Source organism: Rousettus aegyptiacus, unplaced genomic scaffold (assembly GCF_014176215.1).
Source record: "Rousettus aegyptiacus isolate mRouAeg1 unplaced genomic scaffold, mRouAeg1.p scaffold_m13_p_5, whole genome shotgun sequence".
NCBI lineage: Eukaryota > Metazoa > Chordata > Mammalia > Chiroptera > Pteropodidae > Rousettus > Rousettus aegyptiacus.
Window position 1 is genome coordinate 11,907,733 of NW_023416308.1, and position 19,879 is coordinate 11,927,611.

A 19,879-nucleotide genomic window follows, 5' to 3' on the forward strand; every position below is an offset into this window, starting at 1 on the left:
ACAGTAGTCAAGATGAGGCAGCACCTCCAGGAATAGACAGACCCAGGTCTACAGCAGTATTTCCCACGCTAGCCTGAAAAATCACCCAGGAGGCCTACAAATCTAGATTTCTGGGCTCCACCGTAGACATAGTAGATCAAAAAAATTCAGAGAAGGGCCCAGGACTGAGAGGAGAGAATTAACTATAAAGACGCACAGATTATTTGGAGTAATGGAAAGAAATGTTCTATATCTTGGCTACAATGGTGATTTCACAACGGCATATGTATTTGTCAAAAACTCACTGAATTACACACCTAAAGTGGGTGACTTTTTTTTTAGGTGATTATTATACCTCAGAAAACTGATTAAAAATTAAACGGGAAATGAAAAATCTCAAAGTTTGAAATGAGAAAAGAATCATAAAGGCCAAAATAAAAGAGATTAGAATTATTAGCAAATACCATGCATATTTACATGCTAATAAATTTTTAAAAATGAATATGCTATTAAAATATTAAACATCAAAACCGAAACACAAGAAAACATGAGTAAACAGAACTATAACAGAAGAGACTGACCAAGATAATAAAAAAATTACCCAACCATCTTTTCTTTACCCCAACAAGAGCAATAAAACCCAACAGCTTTACACAGGAACTTAAAGATTTCTAACAAAAAATGTGGCATAGTGACCTCAAAGTGCTGTGGAGTAAACATTATTCAAGTCTTAAAACTGAAAGATAAAAATTAAAATGAAAACTAAAGGACAATCTTAAGATCAGAATCTTAAACAAAATTCAAGCAATTAAAGCAATCCCTCAAGAGATTTATTAAAAACTACTAAATAGGTTTTGTTCCAAGAATACAAGTTTTTTTCAATAAGTAAAACTACTGATATTGTACAACAAGCAAGATTCATGCAAAATGTCATGACAGCAAGACTCCACATTTTATAAAATTAAACCAATCTCCTTTTTACAAAATGCAATAAAGAACTTTTTTCTTTCTCAACATGACTAAAACAATGCACATCACAAATTTGATAATTAAACGTGAGTCGTCTTCCACTTAGACCAATGGGCACCTGCTTCAGTTATTTAAAACAGTATATTACATTTTCTTCACTCTAGAGTATTTTTTTTTTGAAGAGACAAATAAAAGAATTACAAAAATTATTCAAAGATATATATCACTACATGATTCTACATAAAATTCAAGGAAAGAATCAGAATAATTTGTCCACTACAGGTGGTGGATATAAAGCAAATCTGCCAAAATCAATATTATTTCTATACATCAGTAATAACTGGCTGGGAAAAATTAGGGAAACATCTCCATTAAAACAGCAACGAAAAGTAATTGGTGTAGTGAATTTACTTAAAAAAACAAAAAAACAAAAAAAACCCTTAAAGTTTAATGGGGAAAAATTTGGTTGGTTGCAGAAAAGGAATATACCATAAAGACAATTCTGTCCAGTTAAAAAAATAAATGTAATGTACCTCCAATTAAAACATTAACCAGATACTTTATAGAACTTGAAAACATGGGAAAGTTAATGGGCAAATAAATGAATAAAAAATAAAAGAACATTCCATAAAAACAAAGATAGGATTAGCCCTATGGAATACTAAAAGCAATAATCAAAGGATTGGGTCTCAAACTGATAAATAACTTTCTCTCGCAAAATAAATGCAAATAAGCTGCAGATTCCTTCATTTGCTGCCCATCTCTGACACCAGTTTCTGTTCAGTGTTTAAATGGCACACTCATAGTAGAAACAATCTTTCATTTCCTAAATCACAGCTTATGTTATCTGTGGTACAGCTAAAATGAACAATTCATGACTAAGAATCCATAACTGAAAGTTCATATGTAAGAAGTTTTGCAGGTCAAGTATTTTTTCTTAAATATCTCTAAGTGAATGTCTTAAATTCCTCTGTTGTGTGTAGTTCTACTATATCATACACACTGAAATAAGTTAGAGCTTATATTTGCTTGTCCTGTGGACAAGGTAAGTTGTAGTGACATGCAATTCACTTCTGAAAAAGCACCTGTCCTTTTGAATTACCTCCTAGTATGCTTTGGGGTATAAGCTGACTCTCAGTCTCCAAAAACTGACACACCTGGTCTGTTAAGTAATTCCATGCTTTTCTTCCCCAAGTTAGGATTTAATTTCCTGTCCTTAGCATTTCTTAAAATTTGATACAAGAAATGACATAACTGTTGATGGCACTTCCCAAACCAGTGTTAAGGGAGAACTGTTCCAGGTATTGTTAAGATGCCAAGCAAGCTCTTCTTTTGGGCAAGTGAGTCTCTTTTAACACTAAACAGGTTTATTTTTTACTGCCTGACTTCTCAGAGCTCATAACATGCAAATTCAGAATATGAATTTCCAAGAGAGGGATTTGAAGCCTTTCTCAAGCTTACTTGAGTAAAGGTTCCTTTTATGCTCAGGGAAGCATTAATAGCAAAGAACCCTGGCTTTGCAATCAAAAATACCTGTGTGTGAATTGTAGCTTTGCCACTCTCATTAACTATATAACATTAGGTGAATAATCAGTTTTTCAACTGTAATCTGGGGGAAATCAGAGGACTGATTTAAGGATAAATTATATACACTCTACCTTTCTTCTTTTCCCTTCCCTTTTTTTTTTTCCTTTCAGTTTTCTTTTAATTCAACTGTTAGGGTAGCCATACTCGAGAGTTCTTCTACATGTTGATTCACATCTTTCAACTTAACACTGAAGGATAGAATGCAAAGGAAATAAGTCAGTGGGGTCAAGATACAGTTTTGAGAGAGAGAGAAAAAAAAAAAAGATATAGCATCATAGCGTACATAAGTACACTATCGTTCTGGCTACTAAAAAAAAATGACACAAAATACGGTTGAACATTTACCATATAGAAAAATGGACTCAAAATGAAAATCCTAAACATAGGAACTAAAACTACAAAACTCTTAGGAGAAAACTTAGGGGAAAAGCTTTGAAACTAGATTTGGTAATGATTTCTTGGATATCACTGCACATTGCACCAAAAGCAAAGACAAGCGAAAAAATAAATTGGGACTTCAAAAAAGCATTTTCAAGTTACATAACTGATAAGGAATTTATATCCAGAATACATAAAGAACTTTCTACAACTCAACAATAAAACCAAACCAGAATAAAAGATGGACGAAGGACTTGAATAAACACTTCTCAAATATACATAAATGGTCAATAAACACACAAAACGATGCCTGACATCATTTATCATTAGGAAAACGCAAATCAAAACCATAATGAGATATCACTTCAGACTCATTAGGATGGCTATTATTAAAAAAAAAAATAACAAGTGTTGGCGAGGATGTGGAGAAACTGGAACCCTTGTGCACTGCTGGAAATACAAAATAATGCAGCTATTATGGAAAACGGGATGACAGTTCCTCAAAAAAATTAAACATGGAATTACCATATGCTCTAGCAATCCCGCTTCTGGGTATATATCCAGAAGATTTGAGAGCAAGGACTCGAACAGGTATTTGTACACCCATATTGATAGCTGCATTTTTCACAATAGCCAAAAGTGGAAGCAATCCATGTCTACTGATGGATGAATAAACACAAAATGTTATATAGCCATATAATCAAATATTATTCAGCCTTTTTTAAAGGGGAAGGAAATTCTAATACATGCTACAATATTGATGAACCGTGATGATATGCTAAGTAAAATAAGCCAGTCGCAAAATATTGTATGATTCCATTTATATGAGTTAGAGTAGTCAAATCCACTGAAACAGAGTAGAATGGTGGTTGCAAGAGATGGAAGGAGGGTAGAAAGGAGAATTAGTGTTTAATAGGTAGAGCTTCAGTTTTGTAAGATGAAAAAGTTCTGGAGATGGATGGTGGCGATGGTTATACAAGGTGAATGTACTTAATGCTACTGAACTGCACGTTTAAAAATGGTTAAAAGGAAAATGTTATTTTTAAGTTTGACCACAATAAAAAAAAGAGGATTATATAGCATTATACATACATGTGTGCATAAGATTATACATCTTATAACCTAATTTATTCTAAATTTAATCTAGATTCTAGATTTAAAAACGTATATGTGAAAGACAAAGTTATTAACCCTAACCTTAACCCATTCCTATGTAGAGGAAAATATAGAATACCTTAAGACCTCAAGCTAGAATAAAATTTCTTATGACACAAAACCACACACCATAAAAGAGACAAACAGATTCAGCCCTTGGTAGAAACCCTAAGAAAACTCAAACATGAACACCAAGAATATGTACAAAAAGGTTTACAGCAGAACTCTTTGAAATAGCCCCAAGCTGGAAACCTAAATATCCATCAACTGAAGAATAAATTATGGTAAAGTCACAGGATGGAATATTATACAGCAGTGGAATAAATGCAACAGGTGGGACAAATCTTGGAAACGATAGTGACTGAAAAAAAATGCACTATAAAAGACAATACATATCTATTAATACTCAACTGCTGTACAGTAAAACAAAAACGTAGTAAAGTAAATCTATATTTTTTTTAAAAAGCAAGGAAATAATGACAGTGGTTCCCTGGGGTGGGAGGAAAGGGCAGAAGGAGAGGTCAAGGAGTACACGGGGCTCTTCAAGAGTACTGACAATCCTGTAGTTCTTTAGGTGGTTGGTGAGGTTCATAAGTTTGTTTATTATGCTTCATAATTTCTATACACAGAACATATTTTTCTGTAGATATTAAATATTTTTTGAGTGTAAAAAATGATCTGTAGTTCCTATACATAACTCCCAAAAGGATAACATAAAATGTTACCATGAATTTTCTAGATGAGTTAAATTTTCAGTAATCACAATTTTTTTATTAGTCCTTACATGAGATTTCTGATTTTCAACAATGATTCGTTTTGTCTAATTAAAAAAAAAAAAATCAACGGTCACAGTATATGCATTTTTTAAAAGAAATGAAAGATATACAACAAACTTGATGAAAGATCTCTGTGGGTTAGTGGGATTATAAGTAGTTTTCTTTTGTTTTTATCTGTATTTTCCAAAATTGCACCAATAAAATATGTATTACACCTCCATAATCTCTTATTTGATACTCTTGCAACTGGAGATGTTTCAGAATTCTGACTTTTTTTTTAGAAAGGCAACACAGTACTTTTACGATTATCTAACATTCTCAGCAGGGTCTCAGGCAGTATCTCAAAATCAAATATAAATATTTCTGCAGCAAAGTGATGAGTCACACAAGGGATAAGTTAAGTACTATAAATAACTTCACATTATTTAAGGTCTTCTGTTTTTGCGACCAGAAGAGATCTGAATTAGCTTTTACCACCAAAGGAGTGAAATTATTTAATCCACAGGACCAGAAAAGAGTTAAAGCTTACAATTGTGACCCCACAGGTCCAACTAACTTGGAGCGTAGTCACTGCAAGACTGTGCACTCAGTTGAGAACAGGTCAAATATTCCTTAAATATTTTATAATACCAAAAATATCGAACCATTTCAAACTCATTAAGGCAGTATTTCTCCTTTAGTAAGGTTAAGGCTTTCAAAACACATTTCAAAAATGAAGAAGTTAATGAACAAGTGTCAAAATACAAAATTTTGGAAATTACCAAAATCATAATATATATCAAAAACTTAATATAGCCAGCAAATAAGCCATTGAGTAAAAAGAGCATTACTCACTATATTCTTTTAGTCCATAATTGTGCACTGAGGACCTACAACACATGAGGATTTCACATGGCCTTCAAATTCAAATCCATGAACTTGCAAACAGGCCTTGGGTCCACACTATCACAAATGCCAAGAGTTCAAAGATGAATGCAGCAGTACATACATGCCAAGTAAATAAAGTAGTGACCCTTGTTCTCCTGGTCAGAATACCATTTATAGACACCAGTTCGAAGGCACTGAATTTCATTTAGAATAACTGCATGTCATTACTCAGAAAACCAAAACAATAGCTGATGGAACCCTTGTTAGAAAATTAAGGCATCCAACGGTCAGTGATTCTTAATGCAAAAGTCAAATCTGGTGAAAGTATTTATATCTAAATATGCAGGTATCCAGTGTCACTGGGGCACCAATCAGATTTCTCCTTAACTCTAACCTATCCTTGAAGCAATGACCTAGAACTGATCAGAGACACCAGGGGGTCATAATTCAATTGCCTTCAGGGACTAGGTAAATAATATAAACCAGTGATGTAGAAATTCACCATACAGCAATAGAAAGTGGTGAGGACTAAGGCAAATTAGAAAGGGTAAGCTGTGAGTAAAGGTACTCAAATGTTAAGACACTTTTGACCAAATTCAGTCCCTCTAGTAATCAAATTATTGACTGGGACACACAGTCTACATACAATGGCCCACTGACATCTTTTTTCTCTTGAAAAGTAAAATAATACTTTACTCTTGAAGAGTAAAATAATAATGTTAAAATACCATTAACAATTTTTGTATGGATTACATGCAATCAACAATATATTGTTTATATACTGGGCTAAATAACTATATTATTAAAATTAATCTCACCTGTTTCTTTTTACTTCAATGTGGCCATGAGAAAACTTCAGATTACATATGTGCCTTATGTTATATATCCATTGGACAGTGCTGCCCCAGAAAAGGTCATAGTTTACAACTAATTCCTCTACTGATTGTCTTCTTGGCAAAGAAGAGATATGGAGGACTTCCTCCCCTGCTCCTAATCCCCGAAAAAACAACAAAAAAACTTCAGTCGTTAATCCAGTAATGGTTCTGAGACTCATGATAATGTAGCAGGTTGCCAGAGTAATTTGGTCTTTCACTTACTCAAATGGAAGGAACTATTTTAACAATCATATGAGGCTAATGATTCTAGCATGTAAAAGAAACAAAACGTAGCCTGAAGAAAAATGTATGAGCTAAAAGATTATATTTTTTCCTCAATATTAGATTTTTAACTAACTAAACCTGAGGTTCAACTTTGGTACTACACCAATAAGAACAAACAAATTTACTATTTTAAACCACTGCTTTTTTTCTCAATAAGCCCTTAAATATAAGCATTACACAAATAAAAACACTTTACACACTAGGATGGCTTTAATAAGAAAGATGGACAATGACAAGTGTTGGTGAAGATGTGGGGAAATTAGAACCCTCATATATTGCTTGTGGGAATGTAAAATGGTACCGCTGTTTTGGAAAACAGTGTGGCAGTTCCTCAAACTGTTAAGCATAGAGAAACCCTATGAGCCAGCAATTCCACTCCTAGGTATTTACCCGAAAAATGAAAATACACATCGGCACGAAAACCTGTACATGTATGTTCACAGCAGCATTAGTCTTAATAGCCAAAAAGTAAAACACAAACATCCAACAACGTTCGGTGAATGGAAAAACAGAATGTGTTCTATCCAGACAATGGAATGTTATTCAGCGATGAAAAGGAATGAGGCACTAATACATGCTACAACATGGATGAAACTTGAAGACATTGAGCTAAGCAAAAAAAGTCAAAAGACAACATTTCATTTATATGAAATAGGCAAATCTATAGAAACCAAAAGTATATTAGTGGCTGCCAGAGGCTGGGGAAATGGCGGAAAGGGAGTAATTGCTAATGAATATAGATTTCAGAAGGAAAAAAAATGTTCTTAAATTGATCGTGGTGATGGTTGCACAACTCTGTGTATGTTCTAAAAACCACACTGGATTGTACACTTTAAATAAATGAATTGTATGGTATATAAATTATATCTCAAAAAAGCTATTTAAAAAATATAAACATTAGAATGAAAAACAGAATGCTATGGAGAGGGGCCTATATAAAATATGATTAAATAAAATACTTAATTTTAGAACAGAAGAAGTGATAACTAGCCCTATGAAAGGGAAGAGGGAACTTCTGGCCAAGATGGCATAGTAGGTAGATGCTGTGCTCACTTCCTCTTACAACCACATCAAAATTATAACTAAACTACAGAACCACCATCATTGAGAGTTGCCTGAGGTCTGGCTGAACAGAAGTCCTACAACTGGGGCCGTACAGAAGAGGGCACCTTGAAACTGTCAAAAGAATCCATCCCATTAAATGACTTAAAAGAAGTTTCACCCCAGATTTCAGCAGAGGACCTCAATGACTTGTCTTAGCTTACAATGACAGGCCACCTCAAAACATGCACAAAGAGGACAATGTCCAGTAAACCAAAACTCCTGGTAGTTGACATCTGGAATACTGAAGATTTTATTCAGGGTCATGTTTCAAGCAGCATCAACATTCCATCAGCACTGCAACTCACTGATGAAGGGGAGCTTACTCAGGGCCTTTATACTGCTATGCCCCGGAGCGTCAAAGGGAAGGTCACTGTCATTGTGGGACATGCGAAAAAAGTATACAGGAGAGTTTGCAGCTCATCTTGTGAAGATAAAATAGCCCAGAATCTGTATTCTAGATAGTGGCATTAGTAAGATCAAGCCAACAGGCCTCCTCACTGTCCCATCTCCTCAAATCTGAAGAATCACGAGTATTATTGTCAAAAGGACAGAAGAGCATCAGTTCTCAACAGCACAGCTCTTCAAAGCCTTGCCACTCTAAGACAGAACTAGACTTCCAGATTTTTGCATTTTCATAAAGTTTTGCCGTGAGACTTGTTTTTAATCTCATGACCCAAATGTTCAGCTATTCAAGCAACAAACTTGACTGTACATGTCCTGCTGAAAGAATTTTCTTAACAGTGGGAAAAAAAGGGGGGAGGTGAGGGAACTTCAACTGTGGTGGACTGCATTATTGGCCCATACTCCTCGCCCTGCCCTGAATCTATCTTTGCTTTCCAACACAGGACTTGCTTCATCTGAAAGAATGAAGTGTGCCAGTTCTGGCCTGAGTCCCAAGAAGTCTTGCATGTTTCCACCTGCCCTCCTGTGTCTCTGCCACTGCCATGAGAAGAGCTTACCCTGGGGGGCTGATGCCCATTCAGTCTGGGCCCCACCACCCAGATGACTTACAGATATGAAGAAAGAAGCAATGTTGCTCCAGCTAACCTGCAGATCTGCGCAAATATCTGATTGCTATTTTAAACCACCCAGTTCTGGGGTAATCTCTTGTGCAGTATTATTGTGACAATAGCTATCTGGCACAGTAAATAATTATCCTACCGTATTTTTTGAAGAGGTTCCCGAAATTAAACAATGATTATCAAGGTAGGTCCAGGCTAACATAGTAAATGTTTCATTTGCTTAGCTTAAGAGAGTGATCTATATAACCCCAAATGATATTTGATACTTGTCCCTTTGAGCTCTTAAATTGAGGGTTCAGAGCCATTTAAGATATCACATATTCTTCCATCTTACTAATTTTACTTTTTTAAAAGGTTAGACAAATCTCATTTTAATAAACTATGTGCCAAAGCACTGAGGATAAAGACATGAACAAAATACAATCCATGTCCTCAAAATGTTAAAAAAGATGAACCAGGAAACAATTGAAACAGGCAAGTGTGATGTACTAGGGAACACAAAGAAGGGTCATCCAAGAATAAAGATGGAAATGAAGCTATATAGAGACAGAGATATATATTCAACAAGACTTACTGACTTGTTTGATGAGAATCAAGAATGTCTCCAAGGTTTCCAACTTGACACCAAACCAGAAACACTCACTATGGTTAGGCTAAGACTGCCCTATCACCAAATGTTGACTCATTATCAACTAACTGAAGCACAAAGCTGGATTTCCAGAGCTGTATAGGGCAATTTGTACCTCTACTGTATGAGGATTTGGATTAGTTTCCTATTCTGTAGTAGCTGGCTCTATTTTCCATTTGGTCTCACTGCCTGAAGCTTACTGATGCTGGAGTCTCAACTTTCATCTTTGCTTCTACTGCCTAATCACCTGCAATTCACAGTTCTCTCCTACTTGTTATTCCATTTTTTTCTAAGTTGGTTAATAACCTTCAGTTCTGGCTTTTAGAGTTGTTGCTATGCATGAATACCACCAGTCTAACAAGTCATCCTTAGGACTGTAGGTTATCTTCACCATTGTGCAGCAAGCAGAGGTTCGAAAACAGGAACAAACTCTAATCTCTCATCTTCTGGTTTATGCCTATTCTAGATAACGGGTTATTTAATTCTGGCCTAAGACTGAGGCACTGCTGTAACTACAAAATTTTAAACATGTACATAACAGGCCAAGAAATTTTTTAAATTGCCCTTTCTGAATAATTACTAAAAAAGAGACAAGAAAACAGTCTTTTAGAAATAGGAAAGGATACGAAAGCAAAATAAGTTTGTTTAAAAAAACCTTTTTCGCTTTTTAAAAAACTTAAATACAAAAAATAAAATTTCTGAAATAGCAAAAGAGAGAAATGTTAAAACTGCTCAGACGCTAGTTTTCATATAGCTTAAAGTTCCTCCTGCCTCAAAGAAAATTTCCCACAAAATATTGTCATTTGAGAATAATACAGAAATTCCCCCCAAAACTATTTGCTAATAGGAAGAGGAGGAGGAGGAGGAGGCAGCAGCCCTTCTTAACTTTAAAAAAATAATATATGTCATATATTTAACAAATGCCTGTTTGGGAGATAAAGTATGAATAAATTGGTAGCAGTCAGCCTGTGATCAAGTTGAGAAGACTGACGATAAATGAAGATGACTAAAGTGCCTATGGTCCTTTGGAATTCTCTTCCTTAGGTGTTCAGTTCCAGGCTAGGTCACTTTCTTTCTCTAAATGCTGTATAAACATTAGGAAGTTAGGCAAATTTGGCCAAGATAGCTGACCCAACTTAACAGTAACAATTTTACTTTGTATTTTCTTCAAAGAGCAAAGAGATGTGAGGTCAGTATTCTCTCCTCTCTTCTATGTGCCCTGGCATATTTTTAGGGAGATATTCTATTCTAAAATTCGGCATCTGGCAAATTTCACCTCTAAAACATTCACTCTTTAAAAAGAAATCTGAGCACCTACTATATGTAGGTCCTTGCACCATGAAATTAATAACATTGATCCTATCATTATAGACTTCATGGTCATAAATACATTCAATAAAAGGTCAGAAAATCGTTAAATACTGCCATATGACAGGATCAGATAAAGAACTGCCAGCATCAGAAGAGTATTTCTCCTGGGCCAATCAGAATGCTGTTACAAAAGGTCCGAATTTCAGCTGAATTTTAAAGATGGGTAGGACTTAACATATTTAGAGACTTGGGAGAAAGGCTAACCAGGTATACGCCTCAGCTTAAACAAAAAGGTAAACAGTAAGTAATCAAGTTTGACTGAATAATTATTATAAGAAAATACAGGGAAGTAGAGTTACAAGGCCAGATTGTTTTGAAAGTCAGACTGAAGATTTTATACTGTAGGAAATTTAAAAAAACAACCCTAGAACATCTAAATTAAAGACAATCCAAACAAGTGACAATGTAAAGACCAAAAGAATTAGACTAAATGTACACAACCAAGCATTCAGTCCCTACTAAATTCTCTTCATATCTCCTGACAAATCTGATTTAAAAAAAAAGAACTCTCTAAACTTAAACCATAGTTAAAAAAAAAAAAAAAAAAATCTCTTTCCAAGATCAATTTCTCCTCCTTGGCTTCAAATACACAATTATCTCCCTCATTAGGAAAGAAGAAAGAAGAAAAAAAGAGCCCTATGATCATGTTATCTATATCAGCTATCTTCTTATGTCTTTCACATCTTACCTCTCAAACAAATGGCTAGTAACCAAAAAACAAAAACAAACAAACAAACAAACAAACAAACAAAAACAAAAAGCCTTTATTTTATTACCCATCCCTAATTTGGCTTTCACTCACTACTCTGATCTTTATTAGTCCACTTTAAACTTCCTTTGCAAATTCAACAGCCTGTTTTTTCTTCTGTTTGAACCGGGTAGCTGTTTACCTTACTGCCCCTAAAAAATTCTCTGTGCCTTTTATCACCATTGTATTTTCTTAATTATCCTACTTCTGATGGAGCTTCCTTTGATTCCTCTTCTTCCTTCCATATCTCAATTGTGAGTTCCCCAAACCTCACCTTATGGTCTTCCATTCCATTCCCTCTACACTCTCCCTCCTCTTGGTTAGTTGACCTTACCTCAAATATTTAACTACCTCAGCTTAGCCTAGCTGTGGCCCCAGGTAACATTTCTGTAATAAGCCTGGCTTCAACCCCTATGAAAAAATTATGTTTGAAATATTTTTAAGCTATCACTGCTTACAATAACCAATAGCATAGATAAGAGAATTTGTTCTCTAAAACTTACTTTTACTTCTGACCGTAGTCTTTTGCAAGCATTTTTGATAAATGAATGTCAATTTCTAGACATTTATAAAGTCAGAGCATATAGCCAAAAGTTTTAAAGTTAAGGCTGTTAGGCAAGTCCAGAAGATTTAGTCAAATCTGGAAGGTAAAACTAGACAACTCTGGGCAAAAAAATAAGACAAGGAAACAAAACAAAGTCAAGTACTGTACTTGTCAAAATATTTGTATAACTAGGTTGAAGAAACAATTAACAACTCTGCTATACACATGTCCTAGTTAGGACAAAAAAGCCCAAGCCTGAGGCCCTCAAATGAAGGGAAGTGGGTGTGCCTGGCAGACTTGTTGTGGAGTAAGAAAACAGATAAGAAACTGCTAACAGACCCTCCTTAGGCTTCTTAAGGTAGAAAAATTTCCTGTGCATTCCAAAGAAAACCAGGAAAAGACCAAGATTATCCACACCACAGCTCTTCCCTCATTTGGGTAGATTTTGAGGGAAACTGCCTTTAAAAGATCAAAACTATCTGATGAAAAAATTTAGCCTTTGTTCAATTCACAATTTTTCTTTTGTTTTATGGAATGTACCAATGGGCAGTGAAACTTGGGACTAAAAGGAGATGACTTTAACACATTTTGCAGGCAACATAACTCAATGAAAATTTGCAAACATTGCTATTTCTTTTTATTTGGCATTATCTGGACATGTCACTAGAATTCTCACTAGAATGGACGTCTCTAAGTTTAAATGCTGGTTAAATTGTGAAACAAGAAAAACCACTGCTTTGGTGAGGAACTCTACCTAGAACCTACCTGGATCTAAGAAAGTAGAAAACTAATAACTTGCTTTTACATAGCATTTTCTATGTTATCTATGAATCCTTACAATGACCCTGTGGAGTTAAGAGTAAGACAGCCCCAACCACTGTACAAAATACAACACTGGGACTAAGACTAGACTAGGTCACAGTTAATCAGAGATGACAATCACCCTCAAACTAAAGATTTCTCAATTCAAAGAAACCAGAACAGAATTAGAGCCTCATACATTAGGATTTCAAATAAAAATTAAATGAGCGACAGTGACAGAATTAAATACTTTTTGAGTGATCGCATATTCCATGGAATTTGCAAACACGTAAAAAAACAACTAGGGCGCACCTCTACTATAGTGAACTTTTTTTTTTAATCCTTTAGTAGTCCTTCATTAGCAATACTGGAACTCCAAAATAAAGAATATCAGGTTTTCCTACCAGGTTAAGGTGAACCTCACAAACTAAGAAATGAGATTTTCTACTAGGTCACTGTTAGGATAATGCATATTCATTGGTCTAATGCCTTAAAAATATCTTCAAACCTAACTTTTTCATAGGAATTCAATCTAGTCTTATCTCAGCAAATGAATGAGTTTTGTTTTAAGCTGTGATTAATGAAATCTATTAACAAAAACCTGAAAGGTTTGTTGCCAAGGATCATAGGGATTAACTGTAGAATTTTCCTATAAAACAATCTGGTCACCTGGAGCTCCTCTAGACACCTAACAGGTTAAAATTCCAGAAAAAAAGCACTTTGCCTCTAACTCTTTAAGTGAGGATTAGAAAATATGCTACAGGAGGAACTCAAGGTTGTAAATGTTTCTTGATTTATTCACACAACAAATAAAACCGGTATTTTCCTTTAACTCCTAAGGGACCATTAAACTCCAGAAAACATATTAGAGAATTTAAAAAATCAAATTATCCTTATGGCTCTATTGCCAGGGATAGCAATCGCATAAAGTTTCAGATGCCAAATAGAGCTAACTAAAACGGCACTTGGTTAGATACTCTTCTTAGGGTTTTTCATGAGGTAGTATGATGAAACAGATAAGAATGATGAAAACTAAGTTATTAATGTTGAAATAAAATGCAATTACTTGAACTACATAACCTCACAATTCAGTGCCATTTGTTATCTCTAAAATAAATGATCACATAGAAATGTTCTGAGAAATGTATGAACATTAGGCATTTTAATTCATAGTACTACTTGATAAATTACAAACTGATAACGTTACAAACACGCCAGCTTTTTTCCCCCAAAAGCTTCATAAGAAGCACTGAGGAAAATGATTTCAATACAAATGCATGGTCTTACTTTTGGTTAATTTTAGTTTGAATTATGCATCGCCAAAACATTATCACAGCACTTTAACCAAAGGCAAAACATGTTTTAAAAATAATGAGCAAATCTAAAGCCTATGGTGCTAAACACACGTTTCCCACCAGCGTCTCTCTGAAAAACTTACATTAGATGCAATGATCACAAGATATAATCAGATGCAATCATGACATAGTACAATGACATAGAACAATAATTTGAAAGAAGTGACTTCCATTAGTTCTAGAGATCTGTATTATTTTTATTCTCAGGTTTAGCACTATTTGCAAACACCTGACAGAATAATGTCCATATCACAACAATATATCACCTTCATATGATGCAGTCCTTACATTAGCTCTTAAGAAAGGTGGCCCAGGAAGAAGCAGTCTCATTCATTTTAGTAAATATTTACCAACCACCTATTACATGCCAGGCACTAGAAAGGGTATTAAAATATAAAAAAATCTTATTCTTGTGTAACTTTTAGTTTCTTTACTATCATCCCCTAAGAGACACACAAGATCAGATCATGGTCATACTAAGGAATATGGATTTTATTCTAAGTGTAACCAAAGGCCACTGAAGAGTTTTAAGCAGAGGACTGACATAACCTGACTTAGTTTGTGAGAACAGTCACTGTGTGGAGAATGCAGGGAACCCAGTGAGGAGGCTAACAGGGAACTCAAGCAAAAGAAGGTTGACTTATAGCAGTGATTGTGGAAATGGAAGAAGACAGATTCAACGTCAGAGTCTTGGTGTCAAAAAGTAGTGACTTTGCGGCCTTTTACCATTTACATCCTTGGGCAAGTTAAGCTCTCTGCGCCTCAGTTTCCTTACTTAACAATGATTGTAAAGCCCTAGCACATAGAAAACACAGAACAAGTTATGCCACTTTGATAACAAAATTTATTTGCATGAGGTTTACACACTGACCAACTTCTTTTTCCCCCTAAACCAACATTAACCCTAACATAGTAGCAAGGTTCATGTGCAGTTATCTGCAAGTATGGCACTGACTTTATCAAGAGACAAATTCCTATTTCTAACAGAACTTACACTAAACCAACTGCTCATAAATATACATTGAGCAAAGTGTTTTTCTCAAATTAATACAAGTCTAGTTTGCACCTTCAATTTGTGTTTTCACATGCCTCCTTTTCACTTCCTCAGTGTTTAAGAGTAAAAAGAAAACAAGGAGAATCTTGTGGTTAAATCATGAAAAAGATTGTGGTGTTACTACCAATTATTTCAATATCTTTTCAATAGTTTTCACTTAAAACTTTATTAAGAGACGGCATTCCTCCTTATAGCACTCAGACACAACAAAAAACTAAGTTACCAAAAGCTCTCTTTTATAAACATTTGGGTTATAAACTCATCTTATCTGTATCTTCCCTTATGCTTAATGTTCCTTCAACAAAGAATGAAGGACCATGAAATCTACTATCATATTCAACCACTCAATCTATGGGCAAGACAATATGCTAGGCACTATGGGAAGACAAAGATTAGTGCAGTAACATCCCTACCCTCAAGAAATTTACAATCTAGTGAGAAAACTAGGTATTCACATATAAAAAGGAGTGAGTGATGCTACAAGTATTAAAAATAAAGAGATCAGTTTCTGTTGAGGTGGTCAGAAAATGCTTCACTACTGGTTGAATTTGAGCTGGACCACTTGCTAACAGGATTTTAATAGAATCTGGTAGGAAGAAAACAGAGAAAAACATGAATTTATGTGTAGGGACTTTTTTTTTTCATTAAAAATTTAAACATGTAAGAGTATACAAAATATAATAAACTTCCATGAACTCATCACTGAGCTTCCACAATTATCAATTCATATCAATCTTGTTTTATAATTTACACGTCTTATACAAAAATCCTATAGGAACTTATTTTCATATGCGTCTTCATTCTTCTACATTCTTCCTAACCTCAGACAAAGCTATACTGCCACAACTACTCTCCACAGGTTGATTTTCCTAAAGGCCACATACAAACAGTTAAAGAGTGAGTCTATTTAAACAATCAACTTTTGATTAGTTGCAGAAACTAAGACAACAGTGACAAAGATACTCCAAAATGATAAACCAAAACTCAGTTTACATTTAACCTCCACATTTATATTTCCATAAGAAGGAATAAAATGATGAGAGAATTGTCAAACAAAATAAAGTGTCACAAGTGAAGTATCTTGGACAAATCACCTGGCTTCTGGAGCCTAAGATTTCTACTCTATAAAACAGGGAAAAATCACCTACCTCTAAGACTTATAAGAATGAAATGAGCATACAGTAAATCCTTAACACTGTCCACAGGTTCTGCAACTTTAAACGAAGCAACGTATAATGAAACCAATTTTACTACAGGCTAATTGATATAAACAAGAGCTAGGCTCCTACCGCATCTTATTATTAAAATAAGACAACGCGGAGTGATAGGGCATTATTCGAGGACCTGCTGTATATTAAATGCCACACAGTAGTTCTCTATGCTATTATCCAGTTGACTCAGAAAGAACTGCAAAACTGCCTGGATTCCTAATCCTCTCCCCTCATACACCACCCTCTCTCTGAGATGATGTAAGAACTTTCTCCATCTCAAAACATGCTAACAGTGAGGGGCTAAGCATTCTAATTTCACGGAGCTTTATCTGTGATATAAATAAAGGAAGCTGAGGCTGAAGGAAGTATATGAGTAGGATAGTACTTGTAAATTATCAAACTTCACAAAATAATCCCCCCTTGATTAGTAGAGCCATCCAATATCACACAGAGGCAGTGTGTGGCCAACCTACCTAGTAAAATATGCTTCTTCCCCAAGTCTTATGTGCTGTGTTTGCTATTTCAAACATCTATACAGCACAGCTGAAACATGAGGGCAGCCATTAGGACTCTCAGCTGGGCCAGAGTTAGGAAGCTTAGGATGAATTCATTACAAGACATGCAGGAGCACCTTTTATCTTCATTTCTTACATTGTCCATTAAGAAAGCTCGAATTATACACTTGCTATTGAGAGGCAGCTCACTGGTGCTCAAAACTACCAAATTAGTTTACAAATTCATTTAAAAATACACATGCAGTCCCAACTAACTGTTCACCAAGATTTTAATTCTTCCTTTAGCATTTTTCTTTCAATCTGTGTTCTTTTTCTTGAGATTCTATATACATCATTGAAGTTCCCTTTTTATCACCTTCAATCACCAATCCTCTTACTCTATGTGAAAACGAGTCCCTAACTTATCATAATCTCAACCACCACAAATCAAACACACTCAAAGCCTTCTACCTCAAACCATTCTTTATTTTCAGATATGACCCATTTCTTTGCTCTTTCCCTAAGATAATTACAATATATTAAATATAGCACTTTTACAGTTTGTAATGTGTTTTGTAGTTACTCACTTAATCCTTACAGTCTATGTAATTTTTTATAAAATATGTAACGAAAAAGAAGTAGAGAACTTACTATCCTGTGTAGTTCTAAGGCAAGTTAGTGGCAAACCGGACCAGCAAACCAAGCCTTCCAAATCCATACGCCATGTTCCTCTCTATTATGCCCTTCTCAGAAGGGAAAGCCTTCCATTCCAAACCACATTTGCTTCAAAGAGTAAACCACCTTCGGACAATCTCTCTAGACTGCAACCGGATCTCTCATCTCCACACCTACACTCATCCCATTCCTTGCTTCCTCATCCTCCAACGATTACTTTCTCCCCACTATTGAATTTCCACTCTTCACGGGTACTATCATTATTCCTCCAACCCCTCCTGCAAATACCCCACCACTGCATGCTAAAGAGAAGCCTCTCCCTTCTCAGAATAGGTATGTTCTCATTCCATAAACTATCGAGTATGCTTCTCAGTCCTTACAATCTATTTGATAATTTTTAAAAATACTCATAAAATTAGACATAACTTGTAGATCCTCCATCTCCATACCTGACCCACGGCGCTAAGCCACTTCAAATTCTGAAGAACAGAGGACTTCCCTTACAAAGATTCTGCCCATGCCCCAGTCACCAAAGATTTCCTTTCCAGAAGTTGGTTAACCAAACTGGCTCCCCTTCCGACCACTCCACCAAGGACTCCCCTCTACGGGTCCCAAGACGCTCTCCTTCTCTCACACCTGGCCTCTGCCCACCTTACCAACTCTCCCTTCCCTCCCCATCCCAGGGCTAAGCAGCAGCCCCAAGTGAGGCGGCTACTTCTTGCTCATAACTTCCAAGTTCAGCCTCCTATCACCTGTTCTCACCAGCTTCTTCGCAGCCCAGGGGCCCACCTTCGCCCCAGCTCGCCTCTCTCCTCCCTTTCCTTTCCTCCTGCTCAGGAGCCATCCCCTCAAGCCAGTTCCGGGATGCCGGTGGGATTCAACTTCCCATCCGTGGGCTTCCCACCTCCGGGGTCATGATCCCCTTCTCCATCACCTGCTCCGCCCATGACCAGATGACATCCGCTGCCGCGGCTGCCGCCTCTTCCTCCATCCCCCTTCTCGGACGCCGGGTCCCTGGCCGCTCGCCGCCTTCCCCGAGCACCAGCCACCCCTCTGATGGGGCTGAGGGGGGCGTGCACCCCCCAACACGCAGCCCCCCCCAACACGCACCTGTTCCTCCACCTCGCCCCACCCCGGCCGGCCCCGCCGGTGCCCCGACCCCCACCCACGCCGCGTCCCGGCCTCCCAAAGCCCCGCACTGACCACGAGTAGGTCTGCTCCGCCATGGCGATGACTCTCGAGGGCTCCGCTGCAGGTTCTGCCCGGGCCCGGCGGCGCCGGCGGCGGCAGCAGCGGCGAGGCAACGAACCGGCGGCGCGCTCGCTCCGGCCAGGAGCGTAAGGCGCGGCCGCGGCCTGACGCTCGTGCTCTCGCTCACACGGCGGGCGAGCCGGGAAGGCGACTGGCAAGGAGGGGCCGGGCTCCGAGGCGGCCCCGCTCCCTGGGCCCCGGGGCGGGGCGGGCTCCGTTCACGGCCTCCCTCACCCGCGGCGACGGCGGCGGCTCCGCTGCGGCTCTAAACCCAACATGGCGGCGGCGGCGCTAAGAACAAGGGGGCCCCGGGGCGGGCGAACGGCAAGCGGGCCCCGCGCTCACTGCGTGCTGGGCCGCAGGAGCGCCGCACTCGGGCGGCGGCGGCGGCGGCGGCCAGGGGACATGGCCGGCGGGCGGAGGCAGCGGCGGCGGTTAAGGGGGGGCGCTAGGCGGTGAGGCGAGGCCGCTCGGCTCACACCCGCGAAGGGGAGGAGAAGAGGGGGCGGGAACAAGCTTAGCCCCGCGTGAGTCACGTGCCCAAAACACGCTCACGTGACGCGTGAGCCCCGCCCCTCGTACCGGGCCCTAGCGCGGAGACATTCGTTCGTCGGTTCGAGGCCACTGTTGCTCGAACAGCTGCTGGCAGTTGGGCTGCATCCCGCCGCCTAATGCCGCCCCATCTCCACACGGAACCGTCGCCTCGGGCCGCCTCCCCTTCCCCTTTCCAAGGGGCTGCTGCAGCCAGCC

At 37.7% G+C, this 19,879-nt stretch overlaps 1 protein-coding gene across 2 annotated transcripts in view; it reads right to left on the reverse strand.

Annotated features, from left to right (window-relative positions):
* SPPL3 (signal peptide peptidase like 3) overlaps positions 1-19,599 on the reverse strand; it is a 96,188-nt gene extending 76,589 nt beyond the window's left edge. For both annotated transcript variants that reach the window (XM_036220205.1, XM_016127154.2), the window contains exon 1: positions 19,082-19,599. Coding sequence is in view for 1 of the 2 variants with exons in the window: in XM_016127154.2 (XP_015982640.1) it covers positions 19,082-19,104 (23 nt within the window). In the remaining variant the exon portion in view is untranslated. The remainder of the gene's footprint in view (positions 1-19,081) is intronic.
* Positions 19,600-19,879: the final 280 nt, after the last annotated feature.